General features: G+C 41.8%; 1 protein-coding gene across 2 annotated transcripts in view; it reads right to left on the bottom strand.

Moving 5' to 3' along the window:
* Nucleotides 1-3,637, bottom strand: part of LOC118370979 (electrogenic aspartate/glutamate antiporter SLC25A13, mitochondrial-like) — a 129,616-nt gene extending 125,979 nt beyond the window's left edge. For both annotated transcript variants that reach the window (XM_052469944.1, XM_052469945.1), the window contains exons 1-3: nt 3,485-3,637; nt 2,112-2,159; nt 1,491-1,633 (exon numbers count right to left, since the gene is read on the bottom strand). In XM_052469944.1, coding sequence (XP_052325904.1) covers nt 1,491-1,633; nt 2,112-2,159; nt 3,485-3,550 — 257 coding nt within the window. In that variant the 5' untranslated portion in view covers nt 3,551-3,637. The remainder of the gene's footprint in view (nt 1-1,490; nt 1,634-2,111; nt 2,160-3,484) is intronic.
* Nucleotides 3,638-17,871: the final 14,234 nt, after the last annotated feature.

Genomic DNA, 17,871 nt, shown 5'->3' with positions numbered 1-17,871 from the left:
AACACCTGACAAATGGGCTTCGAGGATTTGTAGGATTCTCTTTTTCTACTAAATAAATCAGATACATTTGTGGTAGAATAAGTGGTTAGCAAAACATGATTAATTGTTTATTGGATTGAATCCTGTGTATTAGAAAATAAGGGCTAGGGGAGTACACAGGATCAAAGTCAGATACAGTATATACACACACTGGCCAGTTTATTAGGTACACCACCACATTCACGAAAATGATTCACTCCTACAGACAGTGAGTCATGTGGCTTGCAATATAAAGCAGTCAGGCAGGCATCGAGGCATTCAGTTACTGTTCAATTGAATGTTAGAATGGGCTAAATGAGTGACCTAAGCAACTTTGAGTGTGGTATGATCTTTGGTGCCAGGCATGCCGGATCCAGTATCTCAGAAACGGCCGCCCACCTGGGCTTTTCACGCTCGGGTTTCCCCAGAATAATGTGACAAAAAAACATCCAGCCAGCGGCAGTCCTGTGTGCGAAAACAAGCAGTATTCAGAACGGCATCTCCAAACACACAACTTGTCGATCCTTATCACAGATGGGCTATTGCAGCAGACGACCACACCGGGTTCCACGCCTATCAGCTAAATACAAGAAGAAGCGGCTCCAGTGGGCATGCGATCACCAACAATGGACAATTGAGGAGTGGAAAAACCTTGCCCGGTCTGACAAATCCTGGTTCCTGTTGGGTCATGCTGATGGCAGAGTTAGGATTTGACTCAAGCAACATGAGTCCATGGACCCTACCTGCCTGGTGTCAACTGTACAGGCTGGTGGCGGTGGTCAACCGCTGTCCAATCTGGACTAACATCCCTGAGGAACGTTTCCGACTTGTAGAATCCATGCCCCGGAGAATTCTGTCTGTTCTGGAGGCAAAGTGGGGTCCGACCCGGTAGTAGATTGGTGTACCTAATAAACTGGACATGTATATATACTGTATATAGATATATGTGCTTAATGCAAGTAATGGTGAATAAACATACTAAAACAATCCCTGTTGTCCTGTGTTTTTCTCCACAATATTAAATTCATACCTCTACATTTTCCTGACCATGTGACTGATACAAAAACCTATAGGGCCCTTGCTATAAGGACAGCAGGTAGCCTAGCGGTTAGAGTTTTGGGAAAGTACCCGAAAGGTCGCTAGTCGAATCCCCGAGCTGACACTGTGAAAAATCTTGATCTTGGCGAACCCTGGCTGTTACCCCATTCTCGGGGGGAGTTGGGATATGCAAAAAACACATTTCCAATTCACATTTGAAATAGGACAAACATGACCACCCACCAAATTATCAAAATACTCCAGGTCCTTGTCATAACCAACCTATAACTAGGCCTAATGCCTATGCTTCTCATAGTCAGGGCCTGTATTCACAAATTGTCTCCTATTCATTATGATTAAAAAGCTAAACTGATCCTAGATGAGCATTCCTACTCTGATAGGCTTTGTGATAAGAGCCCTGATCTTCTACACACCCATCTTTCTTCTGGTCCACTACCCCAGCCAGCAGTGAGGTGGCCTCATTAGACAGCCTGATGTCAGTGTGTGCGTGGAGGAACCGGGTCACAAAGTCCTCCGGAGACATGTAGTGCTCATCATTTTTCTGGATGCTGGCATACTGCAATGGCAAACGCGTACACACACAAAAACACATGCACATGCACACACGCACAGACACACACACAGACATGCAGACAGACAGAGACACACACAGAGAGACACACAAACACACACAGACAGAACTCATTGTTGATTTGTTAATATATGATCTACTGATTGAGGAAGACACTGTACACATGTTCAAACCTTTGGGCTGACACCTAACTTGAGATCATTTGCATGTAACGTGAGACTTTCGCATAAATCATGCATTGATGTCAATGGTAGAAATTTGAGTTGTGTGCAGGGATCTCAAGTTAGGATTCAGACAACAATGGGGAAAACCATGAATGTGCTATTGACTCTTGTTTAGGTGACTTGAGCCAGAAGAAGGCCACAAATTAATGCATTATTAACAATGGCTTTCCAGTACATGAAGTTGTCTTGTACGCAGAGTGCTAAGGCAACATTGGTGAATATATTTTTACACAACTCACCTTTAAAAAAATAGCTTTCAGCTCTGTAGGGTCAGCCCTCCTTTGTCCCTGGAGAAATTAAACAGAATTACATGAAATTACATCAAAGACCACAGTTACCTATCAACATAATGAACAACCAAGCTCTCATTAGCTCAATATTGTAGTAATAACCTGATAATAATACACTTTTTTAAATTACAATTCTATTAACAGGCATATTAGGAGAATGTTAACTTAGCCGACATGTCTTGTTACCAAGCTCTCATTAGCTCAATATTGTAGTAATAACCTGATAATAATACACTTTTTTAAATTACAATTCTATTAACAGGCATATTAGGAGAATGTTAACTTAGCCGACATGTCTTGTTACCAAGCTCTCATTAGCTCAATATTGTAGTAATAACCTGATAATAATACACTTTTTTAAATTACAATTCTATTAACAGGCATATTAGGAGAATGTTAACTTAGCCGACATGTCTTGTTACCAAGCTCTCATTAGCTCAATATTGTAGTAATAACCTGATAATAATACACTTTTTTAAATTACAATTCTATTAACAGGCATATTAGGAGAATGTTAACTTAGCCTACATGTCTTGTTAACAGTAAGATATTTGACTCACTTTGTAGTAAAAGAGAGACATGCTATTTTGACCATGTTTAGGATTCAACAAGTCAATATTAGGCCTAATCTCTTTTTTATATACAGTGATCTAATGAAATGGGCTGGTCATACTAAAGGGGGATCCAGCTGTATAAAGGTCATTGGGGGAGGGGACACTTCATTCAAAACAGTGGCACGGGGCACATGACGACACAAGGTACGTGCTGAATGTATCTTGTAGAATGTTGACATTTTCACATTATGTGAAATATCTGCGGAAATGACTCGAGTAACAGCAGTAGCCTGCCTATATTACTGTATGTATATTGGGAGAATCGTCATATAGCATAAGGCTACACAAGGGAGCTTATAAAGCTTACCAGGCTAGAGCCGGCTTCGCGTCAAACACGTGCTTGCTAATCAGCCAGTGGCTCGAGACGTGTGACGGACAGAGACCACCGGTTTCAGTGGCAGGTCAGTCTGATAACCGGATTCCGTATAGTGCATCACAGGGAAAGGCTGTATCCCATTAACACCTTGCCCCGTCCTCCTCGCTGTAAAGCCCCAATGTCATTGCCACTGGCTAATGTTAACCTCGAATATCCTCTTATCCGGCTAACTAACGTTAGTAGCTAGCTGGCTAGCCATCCATCAATAGATGGGGGAGGAAGTCAGTGTGTGAGAATCTCGTCCGTGCGTTCGGAGGTGTCGTTATATATTCTGCCATTGTCTATTTCACCAACTGACAAAATGTTTTTTTCCTCGTACAAGGTGAACTTACCTTTGCAGCCATAGCAAGATTACTGTCAACCAACCAAGCCCACTCTGACCAAGCAAACCCGGTCATTTTCTTTTGCTTGACGACGTTCCCATGGAAATCACGCGCGGCTGTCGGATGGTGCAGAGAGGAGCTTAAAAACGCGGCTCAAGTGTTCACGTGGTATAGAGCGGTCAACAGGTAGCGTGTTATGTAGCTGTTAATCGGTAGAGGTTGTCAGTTTGGCATCGTGATCATGTAACCATCCATATTACTGTTCATTAATACACTGTTACTACACAAGTATTAGAGGAATGTGTTTCCAATGAATTACCAATTGGCCCTATGCCTACACAAGCCCTGATGCATTTAGTTAAACATAAAAAAAAAAAAGTGTCACTCCATAGTAATACAATCATTATTTATGGAAGCCCATTCCCACCACCCCCTTCCAAAAAAAAGTGATACTATCTAAAACTGTTGAGATATTAAGTCAACATTTTGAGATACTAACTCCACATTTCGAGATACATACAGTGGGGTATGTGTTTTCATTTCTAGCATTATGTGGGGATTTCCATCTGTCCATGTTGCAGAGATCAGTACAGCAGGGCCGCCCGCAAACGTTTTGATAAAAATATTGCCACCAAAGCGTTGAAAATAGAGACAACATACTATTCTTTAGACATGATTAGTCAACTCATGCACAATTAATCTGTGCTTCAGTCTGACCAACTCTAGCCTACTGATAACAACCACAACTGCAGGTAGCCTAGAGAAGCCAATTTTGTTTTTACCTTTATTTAACTGGGCAAGTCAGTTAAGAACAAGTTCTTATTTACAATGTGGGTTAACTGCCTTGTTCAGGGACAGAACAACAGATTTTTACCCTCAGCTCAGGGACTCAATCGAGCAACATTTTGGTTACTAGCCCAATGCTCTAACCACTAGGCTACCTGCCTCCGGTCAGGTCAGGGGAAAGTAACAGGCTGACAACACTGCTCGTGTCGTGTGCATGAGTGTTGCAAAATACATTTAGAAATCTATATTATTCAATTATTGCACCCACACTGCTCGCGTGCGCCAACGAGCATCTGCGTTACCAAGAGCTAAAATAGAAGTCAGTTCTATTTCTGACGCAGATTGCGCTGCAAGTCCTGCCTCTCTCATCTCCTCATTGGTTTCTCATTTCAGGTAAAATAACAACTCAATGTTTATATCCCAGGACAAATTAGCTAGCAACAGCAAGCTAGCTAAATAGGACAAATTAGTTAGCAAGTGAAACTATCTAGCTAAATTGCCATAAAGGTTTAATGCTTTTCGACCTGTCCCCAAATTAATGTAATTGGTTCAGAGTTTGTTTTGATATTTTAACCCGCGTGTTGTGATCGCGTTTGGTGTAGGGGGACAAAATTAATTTATGCATAATGGCGCACGCGCGCAGCCAGTTTGGGTTCCGTGTAAGCGGTAACATCATGTATTTATAGACTAAAATAGGCCTATTTATTTTTGTTGAGAAAATGTGAATGTGATCAAATTTGGTTTATATTCAAACTTCGGGTGGCTAGGCTACCTAGACCTTATCAATCCAAAATGATTGACTGGCATTCACAATCAACACAACAGTAATGACATACTGTGTGAATAACTTTTTAATTACAGATGCAAAGGCCTACACAATGCAACCCTGCATAAAGCAAACTCAGCCATGTTAGTTATATTGTGCAATCGCAGTTGTTGTCTTTTAAAAAAAAATTAAAAACATATGACCTGATTAGAAAAGATCTAGTCTCATCATAGCCCATATAAAACCATTTTACAGCTGTTTTTTTTACAATGTTATACCCTCCAACTAGGATCCGGATGTTTTCCTAGTTAGGTTAGCCCAGTGGATCTCAAACCTCTTCTCAGGGACCCCCAGACGTTTCACAATTTTGTTTTAGCCCTGACTCACCTAATCAAGGACAAGTTGTGCTAGTTCTGGAATAGATCAAATGCATGAACTGGCTGAAGGTACACGAACAGAGGTTTGAGAACCACTGGGTAAGCCAACCAGATCAGGAAATCTCCTGGGCCCCAGGAAAATAAAAATAATACAAGTTAAATGGGTTTCCATTGCATTTTCAACTCTACTGATGGTTTTGTCACAAAAAACTGTTGCGATATATAGCAAATGTGCCCACTCTGGCCTTGGCACATGAGCTCTAGCCAACAGCTACTGCAGCAGATACAGTGTGGGCAAGCATAGCCGCGGGAAGCAGGGGTGCTGAGGGTGCTGCAGCAACCCCTGAAAAATCTGGAAAATAAATAAATATTTTTGGTTTGTTTTGCACAAAAGTAGTACACTGAGCCTTTACTACTCCTGTATTAGGGAACGATATAGCCATCTGTAGTGTGGGCAGAAACAATCTCAGCACCCACCGAACATCTTCACACTACTATGTGTGTAGGCTACCTATATTATGAGATTATTATGGATAAGAGCGATAATATTTGTATTTGTCAAACGGCAGCCAAGCATCGATCACCATTTCACCAGAATAAGACCCTCAATATTTATTGGAAAGGAGCATCAAACTCATCACCTTGCACGTTCACCACCATGTGAAGTTCATCATAACTTATTTCATCTGCAGACTAATAATTAAATGCATAAAAGCGCATCCACTGCCATTTTTCGCATAATACATTTTACAGACATAAAATGATCCCACCATGTCCAACGAACAAATTGTCTGTCAGCATTTAAAAAATGATTCTATCAACCCGGTTGTGACTTTTTTCATCCGTCAGGTACTTCAATTAATCCATCAGATAATTCATTTTTTTAAACCACATTGTGGACCTCTCAAATTTAGTTTTGAGACACTAAAAACAATGATAGTCAAACATGGTACAGGCCTCATCAATAATGCATTACATCACCTATACACCTGCATAAACAAAAACAAAACAAGGTATAATGTAGTGATGTAGTATGTCATAATGGTCTTCTATTGGCTATTCCTCCCATGAGTGTAGTAGCTCTTCAATCAGTCATAAAGCTGCTCAAGTTTCAAGTTGTATTAGTCGTATGTACGGGATGCACATGGTATACATCTTCTAAATAAATGCTTACTTGCAGATTCCTTCCTCGACAATGTAACAACAATAAGAAATAATAAAAAAGAAGAATACGAACATAAAGTAAATGACAAGGAACCTGACAAAGAACTTCTCACAGAACCTCATCTAAAGATCTGAAAAGGGGCATTTATGGAAGAGAGCATACAAGGTTTCTGCTCCCACCTCTTCCCCACAGTAAATGGTTCCACTACTTTATATTTCCTTTCCATTCCATCCTTCCATGCTTTGTGTCAGGGGGAAAAATAGAGGGAGAGAGGAAGAGAGAGAGAGAAAATTCCATGACTACAATAGCAAAGGTTAACATTACTCACAGCATAAAAACAATTTAAAAGGGAGCAAAAGGGCCCTAATGGCACATGGTCTTCAAAGAAAATGCATTTTGCGCTCAAAATAATTCATAGCTTTTTGCTGGTGGCTTTTCGGATTCCCGGATCACCAGCATGAACCACTGTATTTTTCTCAGCAGGCTGTCTGCTCCTCTCAAAATGGCCAACGCAGGGAATAGCCCACATCCCCCCCAAATATTGATGGCACAGTCTACCCTTTATTGGAAAAATGGCTGTGAGTAACATTTAATGAGCTAATCTCATAACCTGCACTTAATTTGGTTGTATAACAATATTTAAGAAGATTTAAACATGAAAGATTTGGTCCTTTGACATAGCATTACTGTGTGGTATTAAATGACTACTGGCGGTAGCACACAGAGGTGTGCTATTGTTTGTTGAGGTTATGATTTGCAGCATTTGTGAGCCATGAGACCTTGTTGTTTTGCATATACATCCACTCTTTCTTCATGTGAAAAAACGTTATCCATAATCATTGTGAGAGATTGTGAGAGATTTAAATGACAAATAGGCCTTTGGGAAACAATGGTGCTAAATCATTTAATTCCCTGATCTGATTTCCCTGTCTTATTTTTAGGAACAGAATTTGAGAACTAAAACTAATTTGAAAGGCCAACTGAATCACGGATGTGGTCCTGGACTGGTCCAAGGTCCCATGAGAGATTGAATAATGGGGATAAACCCTGGAACCTCTGACCCCTCCTGGCCTGGGGAGTCACTGGGTCACCTCTCTGGGCCTCTCGGTCCCCGAGGACCCACGCGTTCGGACGGAATGAGCGATGAGTGAATGACGACCACCTTCTATTTTTAACCATCTAAACAGTGTTTCAAAAATAGACCCCCTCAGTTATAAACAAATGATTAGACCAGTTTGGGCCTCTTCACCGACCACACAGTCTCTATTAACTGTCAATAACTGTAGACCCTAGAGGTCAAAGGGGGTTAAAGACTTTCTATTAAAAGTAACAGACACAAGGGGATGTGTTCTTGAAAAATTGTGTCTTGGATTTGAAATGCTGACAGCTTAATGGCGGCCTCTCAAATAGCGCTGTAAATGACCAGTTTGGTCTTACTTTTATTGCCGTCGTCTGTCAGTCACTCAAAGGTCTTTTTTTTCTCTTTAAGTGGATTCACATAGTTTTGTAAGTCACCCGTTGAAGACATTATTCTGTTTTTGTCTCTCCCCTGGGTTATTCTCTTGTAGGATGTGACTTTGGGTTGTATTTTTCTGACGAAAGATGACATGGAAGATGTATTCATGATAAGATAATGTGATTCTGAGGGGTGTGTGGTGGATGTAGACCTGAGAGAAAGGTTCACCTTCCGGCAACAGTTTTTCCATTAATTAAGTTAAGGAACCGTTGTCTTTACACCTAGCCATCTCAATCTCTACCAGTCAGAGTGTACATACCTCATAGAAAAAATAACATTTTTGTTAAAGTGAATATTTATACCCAGATTAATTTGTCCAAGGCTTTTTAGTATATATCACAGGGAAACGTTTTAAAACCCTCTATAAGTCAAGGCCTCGCCAATTCCAGTCGTGTTAGCTATGTGACACGCAAAGCAAACATCAAGTGTCTGCAAACAGCTAAGCCTTGCATTGTACAACAACAACAAACCCTGCAAACCCACGGCTTGCCAAAATAGGTTTTATATAACTTGTGACTTGTTGGACCAAACCACAATACAAACACGCTGTCCAGATAGTGTGGGTGGGAGGACTGAGAGAGACAAATGTGTTTTGCATTAAAATAAGAAACTTATGAGAATAGACATTATAAAGCATTTTACATAATACAATATTTTACCATGCTTATCAAATTACATTTACAGTATCTATAAATCGAAAAACACATTTAAGATGAGTACATCATCCTTACTGTATACAGTATCTTACAGTGGTGAAAAAAAGTAATCGTTTGCATTACTTGAGTAAAAGTAAAGATACCTTAATAAAAAATGACTTAATAGAAAAGTAAAAGTGAAACTCAACCAGTAAAATACTACTTGAGTAAAAGTCTAAAAATATTTGCTTTTAAATGTACAGTGATGGAAAAGATAGTGTGATGGAAAATGTACTCAGTTGTCATACTTAAGTAAAAAGTAAAAGTAAATGCTATACATCAAATTCCTTACATTAGCAAGCAAACCAGACGGCACAATTTTCTTGTTTTGATTTATTCACAGAATGCCAGAGGAACACTCCAACATCATCTGCAAATGCAGTATTTGTGTTTAGTGAGTCCACCAAATCAGAGGTAGTAGGGATGACAATGCGTTATATCGGTGCGTGAATTTGACCATATTGCTGTCCTGCCTGAGCATTCGAAATGTAATGAGTACTTTTGGGTGTTAGGGAAAATATATGGGAGTAAAAGGTATTTAAAAATATCTTTACGAATGCGGTGAAGTAAAAGTCAAAATTGTCAAAAATATAAATAGTAAAGTACAGATACCCCAAATAAACTACTTATGTAGTACTTCAAAGTATTTTTACTTAGTCACTTTACACTATTAGTATCTTATTACTGTATATAATAAGACTTGTGCGATACTTTAGTATCCAAATATGTACACTTCTTTCTGCCTAGCAACCAACAATGTATATTTTCATCTATCTCCATATCTAGCCAATCAGAGGGATGTCAAACACAATGCAGGAACATCATCTGTAACACGCGGTGCTTTAAAGTGGCACCGCTGTAAACACTGCACCGGTAATAGAGCATGACAAGCGCTTACTTGTTTACGCTGAAATAATTCTGTGTTTGAATAACATCCCAACGACTTACTTAGCCAATCAAACTCACTCTGGTTCCATTCATAGACCAGACTGATAAATAGTTCTGACATTAGACATGGGATGGGAGATGGAATAGGAACGTTTTCTACTCACAGTTGTCCGGCTCATAGAGATTGGTTGCTAAGACCTGACCCCAGAGCAGATTATTTTTTCTTTTAAAGACTATAAGAGGGAAATAAGGTGAATTGACCTGCATAGTTGAGGACGTTATTCCTCCATTATGGATTTACTACACATTTATTTATTATACATTTTTCTACTCATTCAATACTCCACTCACGTCGCTAACCACACGCAAACTCAGGCATGCACACACACACGCATACACATTCACTTGCAGCCGCAGTCCTCCCCCACCCCTTACCACCACTGTCCACCCACTCCTTCTCCTCCAAACCTCAATGAGACTGCTGGCTTCTGGATGAATCTGTTTAACATCTTTCAGTTCAGATGAAGAGCTACACTAAACATGCTCAGGGGCATCTGGGATGGGCTGAAATTGGCCTTCTGGAGGGCTGGGCGGATGCACCCGCCGGGGTGGTTTGAGAAGGTCCAGGCGGTCAGTGGGGCTTGAACCCCTCTCCAAAAAAACAAGGGCCCACACTCAGGCCTGCAACACGAGAGGGCGTAGGGTCCCCCGCCTAGGCTAAATGAACCCAGATGCTGCCCACAAACACAGGGTCCGGGCATTCTGGTTAGAGAAGGATGGATGGAGGGAGTAAGAGAGGAGAGCGGTGTGTGGAGGGAGGCTTTAGGCTCTTGTCTTCCCTTGGTTGAGGCAGTTGTCTCTCAGATGTCTCTCAGGGCTTTCTCATAATCGGTGATCACAGGGGCCCCGCAAGGAGCATTGTGGGGAATTATCAGAGGGGCATTTGTCTTTGAACTAAACAAGTACACCAGCAAATCTTTAAGTCTTTTCCTTTTCATCTCCCTGAGGAGTTGGCCATCTGGTCCTATAGAGTGAAGACCAGGAGTGGTGTGGAATGTGTGTGTGTGTGTATGTGTGTGTGTACTTGTGTGTATGCAGTCCCCACATTGATTACATATTGTAATTAAGGGATTACACCAGTGAAAGAAGATATTGATCTGTAATCACAATTGATTGGGGACCACGGTTGATTATGCACCACAGATTAAATACTGTCAATAAAGTTACTATTTTATCTTAACTAAATATTTGTATTACATCAACAAATGTAAGTTAGAGATACATTAAGTAAAGTAGGCATATATACTTTGTTTATTTTAGCTTAGCCCCAAAAAGGCAACCTGCAAGACACAGCTCGGCTACTACCAATAGTGGGTGGGATGATTTTAGAAAAAAATACCATTTGGAAAAAGAGGGGAATGCCCATGTATGCATCCCCTCACCCCTCCCTCTTCTAGCCTGGGATTCAAAGCTACTTTTTCCTAGCAGGCTTTGGCGGTGTTTCTCAGTCGAGACCCCTAGAGTAACCTGTGTCAGTCCTAATTGGTCAGCCTCGCCTGATGCCATCCAGACACCCAATCGTGAAACACACACCACTTTGTTTGCATTTATGTTTTTTTCCCCCGAACCCTCCCCTTTCCCCCAATCCCAAGCAGGGGAATAAACAACACATTTCCTATTTCATTTCGGTAAGCCCTCGCCTGCTTTAGTTCATACCTAAATCACTTTGCCACTCGGAAGACAAATAGTTAAATTAAGGACGACTAAACTTCCCTGAGTGAGTGAAATGAAAAAGCTCACTTCAGGTTTTGTCCCTCTGTAATTTTGAGAGTAAGAGAAACATAAAAAACTCTCTGTTTCGATTCAGAGTAGCAATAAATATGTAGTAGGCCTTCAACGCTTGAAATTGCTCAGTGAATGCACATGGCAATATCCATCAATCTCTATTGAATGTGTTGGACTTGCTAGGTGATTATGATCTGTTTGAGACTTGAAAAGAGAGCCAGCACAGTACAGCTTCCTTGAACATCGTCGTGAATAAGACATCGGCACTGAGGTGATGACATTTGTCTGATATACCTGATATAGCATAAGCACATCCGTGTGTGTGTGTGTTGGAGCGTGTGCGTGCGTGTGTGTGTTTGTGTGTGCATGTACTGTATGTATGACTATGTCTGTCTTTATGCTAGCCTGTCTGTGTGTGCTCATCTGTGTGTGAGGGACTGCATGCCTGTGTAGATGGCTGGTGTGCAGCCTCAGGCTCAGGCAGAGATTTGGAGCGTTGTTGTCGTCTAGCGAGCAGACAGACGCTCACACATGATTAATCGTTTCCTTGTTGGACCCAGCACCATTGACCGTGGCGGTGCCAGGCCTCCCAGGCTCTCCAACCCACTGCCGCTCGCAGCAGCTAATCATTTGCCTGTGTTTGTCTGTTTTTCTCCCATTTTATGTGTTTGTCAGTCAGTAGGATGATCCTCCTCTGTAAATATGTGATAGTTTTTAGACTGACCACAGGGAAATGGTGAAATACCAATCGCAGGCCAATGAGATGAAAAACGCCTGTATGATCTTATAGGATAGCACCAGACTTTTTGTGATTTTTTTGTATGTATAAATTGCATGTTGCTCTTGATGAGCAAGTCTGCTTAATGGCTTAATAAATACATCCTTAGAAGCTTCTCAACTTAATTTGATACATTTTTACTTGTTAGTTGATATTGTAATCAGGCCTATATGTAAACATATATCTATGAATAAATTGATTCTTTAAATGGGAGTGGAGTACTGCACATTATATTTTAACTGACAACAATTCACCAGTGATGATGATAACACAAGTGCCTATTTGCCTTGCAAAAGCCTCTCTCTCTCTGTGTCTAAATTGTGCCTCTCTCTCTGTGTCTAAATTGTGCCTCTCTCTCTGTGTCTAAATTGTGCCTCTCTCTCTGTGTCTAAATTGTTTTGTAAATGTGTCTTCCTTCATTGTCCAATGCTTTTAAACTCAGTAGAATGGATGGCTTGATATGGGAGCTACAAATGCTTAAAAATAAGGTCAGTGGGGGGGAAAAGAGGAATACAAATAGAAAACAAACCCTAATTGTTGGTATTGGTGTCTGTGTGGACGGTGGCACAGTGGGGAGTTTGTTGGGGACGTTACTGTAAACATATTGATTTACATTTTCAGAAAGCCCATTCAGGCCTATTGCACATTGAGGTTTAATGATAGCATGAAGATAATTCTTATGGAACACTGGATAAGAGTTTTTTAGTTAGCCCTTAATTAAATGTCCCCCTGTGTAAATAAATACAGGAATATGATAGGCCTACATGCTGAGGATATTGTAGCGAGATCCTCCAAAAGTCGTTGGCTTGACCTATTTCAACCACTTCTATATTTTGTCCTGATACTACTGCTTTCATTGACACACAGGTTGAGACTCAGTCAATACTACTGTAGTGATCCGTTACTTACAGTATGTGACACATTTACATTCAAATATATGTCAAGCAGAGGTGACTGTGCTGTACCATAACAAAGTATTGTGGGTAATGAATACCGGCAGTCACCTTCAAGTCTTAGTAAAGTAGTCCCATCAGCAGCCCCATGATGCTTACACTGAATTGTACTGTGTGCGTACCAAATGGCACCATATTCCCCATTTAGGCTCTGGTTAAAAGTAGTGTACTCTATACAGAATAGTATGTTTTCTAATCATTGTCTATGCAGGACTATGCATGTCCATATCACATTCACATTAGGCTGAGAGTGGCCTTTTGCTCAATGTCTGAGAGATTATACATTTATTCCACTCAAAATTCCATCCAGACCAGAAATAAGAGGAATGCTAAACTGCTCTGCTGCAGCAGGGAAGTCCATAATCCACACTGACATTAAACTAAAGGCTGTGTTTTCATAGTGACTCAACCACCACTGATGGCGTTAAAAAGAAGAATTCCCTTTGCTTTCTCTCTGTGTGAGAACATGTCAGATGTGTTTAAGGCCAGTCCGTCCTGAACGACACTGAAGCTCCAGCAAGATTCTACTGTCTGAACTGTCCAGTGTCGTGTTCTACGGTCTATGACGAGTCGATCCCCTTTTAACTGAACTTTAATATGTGTGATGGAGAAACAGGTGGGAACTAGACAGGGTATAGTGTAGTGTGATGGAGAAACAGGTGGGAACTAGACAGGGTATAGTGTAGTGTGATGGAGAAACAGGTGGGAACTAGACAGGGTATAGTGTAGTGTGATGGAGAAACAGGTGGGAACTAGACAGGGTATAGTGTAGTGTGATGATAAGAGCGTCTGCTAAATGACTTAAATGTAAATGTAAATGTAATGGAGAAACAGGTGGGAACTAGACAGGTTATAGTGTAATGTGATGGAGAAACAGGTGGGAACTAGACAGGGTATACAGGGTATAGTGTAGTGTGATGGAGTCACAGAAGGGAACTAGACAGGGTATAGTGTAGGGTGATGGAGAAACAGGTGGGAACTAGACAGGGTATAGTGTAATGTGATGGAGAAACAGGTGGGAACTAGACAGGGTATAGTGTTGTGTGAACTAGACAGGGTATAGTGTAGTGTGATGGAGTCACAGAAGGGAACTAGACAGGGTATAGTGTAGGGTGATGGAGAAACAGGTGGGAACTAGACAGGGTATAGTGTAATGTGATGGAGAAACAGGTGGGAACTAGACAGGGTATAGTGTAGTGTGATGGAGAAACAGGTGGGAACTAGACAGGGTATAGTGTAGTGTGATGGAGAAACAGAAGGGAACTAGACAGGGTATAGTGTAGGGTGATGGAGAAACAGGTGGGAACTAGACAGGGTATAGTGTAGTGTGATGGAGAAACAGGTGGGAACTAGACAGGGTATAGTGTAGTGTGATGGAGAAACAGGTGGGAACTAGACAGGGTATAGTGTAGTGTGATGGAGAAACAGGTGGGAACTAGACAAGGTATAGTGTAGTGTGAACTAGACAAGGTATACAGGGTATAGTGTAGTGTGATAGAGAAACAGAAGGGAACTAGACAGGGTATAGTGTAGTGTGATGGAGAAACAGGTGGGAACTAGACAGGACATACAGGGTATAGTGTAATGCGATGGAGAAACAGGTGGGAATTAGATAGGGTATAGTGTAATGTGATAGAGAAACAGAAGGGAACTAGACAGGGTATAGTGTAGTGTGATGGAGAAACAGGTGGGAACTAGACAGGACATACAGGGTATAGTGTAATGTGATGGAGAAACAGGTGGGAACTAGACAGGGTATAGTGTAATGTGATGGAGTCACAGAAGGGAACCAGACAGGTTATAGTGTAGTGTGATGGAGAAACAGGTGGGAACTAGACAGGGTATAGTGTAGTGTGATGGAGAAACAGGTGGGAACTAGACAGGGTATAGTGTAGTGTGATGGAGAAACAGAAGGGAACTAGACAGGTTATAGTGTAGTGTGATGGAGAAACAGGTGGGAACTAGACAAGGTATAGTGTAGTGTGAACTAGACAAGGTATACAGGGTATAGTGTAGTGTGATAGAGAAACAGAAGGGAACTAGACAGGGTATAGTGTAGTGTGATGGAGAAACAGGTGGGAGCTAGACAGGGTATAGTGTAGTGTGAACTAGACAGAGTATGGTGTAGATAGAACACATGGAACAAAACATAACTCTTTATTAGTTACATGCATTTCAATACAGGGCTACGTCACTTTAACGCCCAGCTCAGCTTGCTGCCATACTGAAACCCCACCCGGCCCACACTCTCCAGGGTCCATCCCCATTGTGGTGATAAGGGCAGAAATGACTCAGTTTTGACATGAAAAAACAAGGTCCTCCTTGAAACTGATGCATGCCTGTCTGTCCTGTGGGGTCTCTCTGTGGGAACACTCAGGCTTTTGATAGGGTTTTCCTCCAGTGTCCTCTGAGGTCGTTTCAGCCTCACAATAAACAGGCGAGCCATTCTCACATGGGGAGCCCTCCTCGTTATTTTCGAAAGTAATTACACCTTATTATCGGTGTTTACTTTAGCGAGGGCGAATACAGGTGTGGGACGACGCTTGGCCGTGGGTGGTAGGCAGTGATGGGTCTCTCTCTGGTGAACGACTCGCCCCCTCGTGTCTCTCTTTTTTTTCGAGGTTTGTGGGGGCATTGTATGTAGCAGTACTCTGCCACTAATTTCATCCCCACAAAAGAAACGTGCAATTAGGCCTATTATTGTAGCAGCTGTGTGCTCCCTGCCTGCACGACTACGACGGCCCCGTCTTTCTTGGCTGGCGGTGGAGAGGCCTGCTGCGGTCACAGAACCTTGGAACGACCGCAGTACCCACCATTGTCTGAGGGAGAGGGAAGTAAAGTATAGCCTGGGAGGATGCTGTGTGTGTCCTCTCTTCAGTGTTGAGACAGTGGGATGGATCCATCGCACACAGCCACAAGGCCAGAGGAACAATAAAATAAAATATATATCTAAAATGTTACAAAATATGTTCTTTTCACTGGATTTATATTGTGACATGTCTTGCTGGTTATATTTTTTCTATTATCAGCAAAGAAAATGGTCAAACCCTAATCTGGGGTTCCATGTAGAGATGCTTTAGACAAAGTGGACAAAAGCAATTGTAGCAGTCTATTGATGAAACCCAAAATGAAATCATATTGCCTTCCAAAAATAAATCCTCATTGGGTCTCAGTTCAAACTATAAATGTGATTGAGTTGATACATCAATATTGGTCAAAGTGGGCAGACTGCCCATGTCAAGGTGAATCATGCGGGTCATAAATGAATGACAAAAAGTTAGGTAAATGAAAAGCAATTCTAGATGGAGATATTATAGAGAAGAGTGAAAAGCTGTGAGGCCTGTGAGGCTGAATATTGGGGGAGCCACAGAGGCCCTCCTCAAGCCCCAATACAAGGGGACAATCTTCCGCTCTCAGCACAAACAAAATGGCTGTGTGTTCTCCTCCGTTTCTCTCACTTACCGATTCTCTCACTCCGCTGCCTTTCCAACAATTAAAATAATGATCCAGCTCCTGGCACTTAGCTTCAAGGGCATAGTTAGATGTGCATCTTTGTGCAATGTGTCAGTCTCGGTTCTGCATCCTCCATTTGATCATGTGACAAATACAATTTTATTTTATTTGACATGTAAAAACCCTTAACTGCAAGATAAGAGTAGTAATGTATACAAGTAAAGGGACTGCTGAATTCACTGGTGTCTATAACAACACCAATATTCCTTTTGGGCATGTTGAAATTTCATTCTGAACGGTTGGAGAAATCCGGATGGGTGTTAGGGATTTATACACAAGGGAGAAGTTGGATTGTGGTCTGCAGACAAGTGTTTGGTATAATCACTGGTGAAGAGGGAGCTGTAACCTCTTAGGAGATACTCTCTCATCATGAGGACTTATACCTGCACAACTTCAGAAACATCAGAGAACATACCTTAGAGAAGAGAGAACATAACGAACATCAACGCACAGCGGATCACCTGCTGGCTGTCGATGAACAGTGGCGGTTCAACATAGAATGTCAAAGTAGAATCTTTGGGAAATGTGGTAAGACTATTGGACTGCCATCCGCTGCTTTAAACGTTCATCAACACGTTCCGTTTTGTGTAGAGAGGTGGTGGTTAGATTTGATAAATGAACCCTACATGTTGTTTTGAACTGAAAATCAGGATTGCATCTATAATATGTCCATAAATAAAAAGTACTATGAAGAGAAGCAAAACAGAATGTGTATAAAACATATCTGATTCCTATTCCAACAGGAGCTATAGCATGTCTACCAGCAACACAAAGGACAATGAGACACAGCCAAGTGCCAGGCAGAGGGGGGAAAACAGGAGGAGGAAACAGCTCTTCTCTGCTACAGCAGGCTGGCAGGCAGCAGGTCTTACTGGCATCCATTTCAGCTCATCAGCACCCTGAGTAAGAGTCCACAAATGCAGAGAAATCATTTTGCCGGGGGAGTGTGGCTGGGGTAAATTGGCCTCCGGTTCAGTGCGGGGGTCCCTGCTGTGTGGAGCCGGAAGAGTAGGGCCTGGTCGGGAGTAGGGCAGGCCCAGGCAGGGCAGGCCGGGGGCCCCCATGCTGAGACCACCTCCCTGCTCCTGACAAACATGGCAGTGGATAATCTCTCCTTCAGAGACTCAGCCCCAACCCCATGGGCTCAGAGGGAAGGCAGGGGTTGTTATACAGA

Source organism: Oncorhynchus keta, chromosome 19 (assembly GCF_023373465.1).
Source record: "Oncorhynchus keta strain PuntledgeMale-10-30-2019 chromosome 19, Oket_V2, whole genome shotgun sequence".
Lineage (NCBI taxonomy): Eukaryota > Metazoa > Chordata > Actinopteri > Salmoniformes > Salmonidae > Oncorhynchus > Oncorhynchus keta.
Note: the sequence above shows the minus strand (reverse complement) of the source record. Positions and strands in the feature narration are given on the sequence as shown.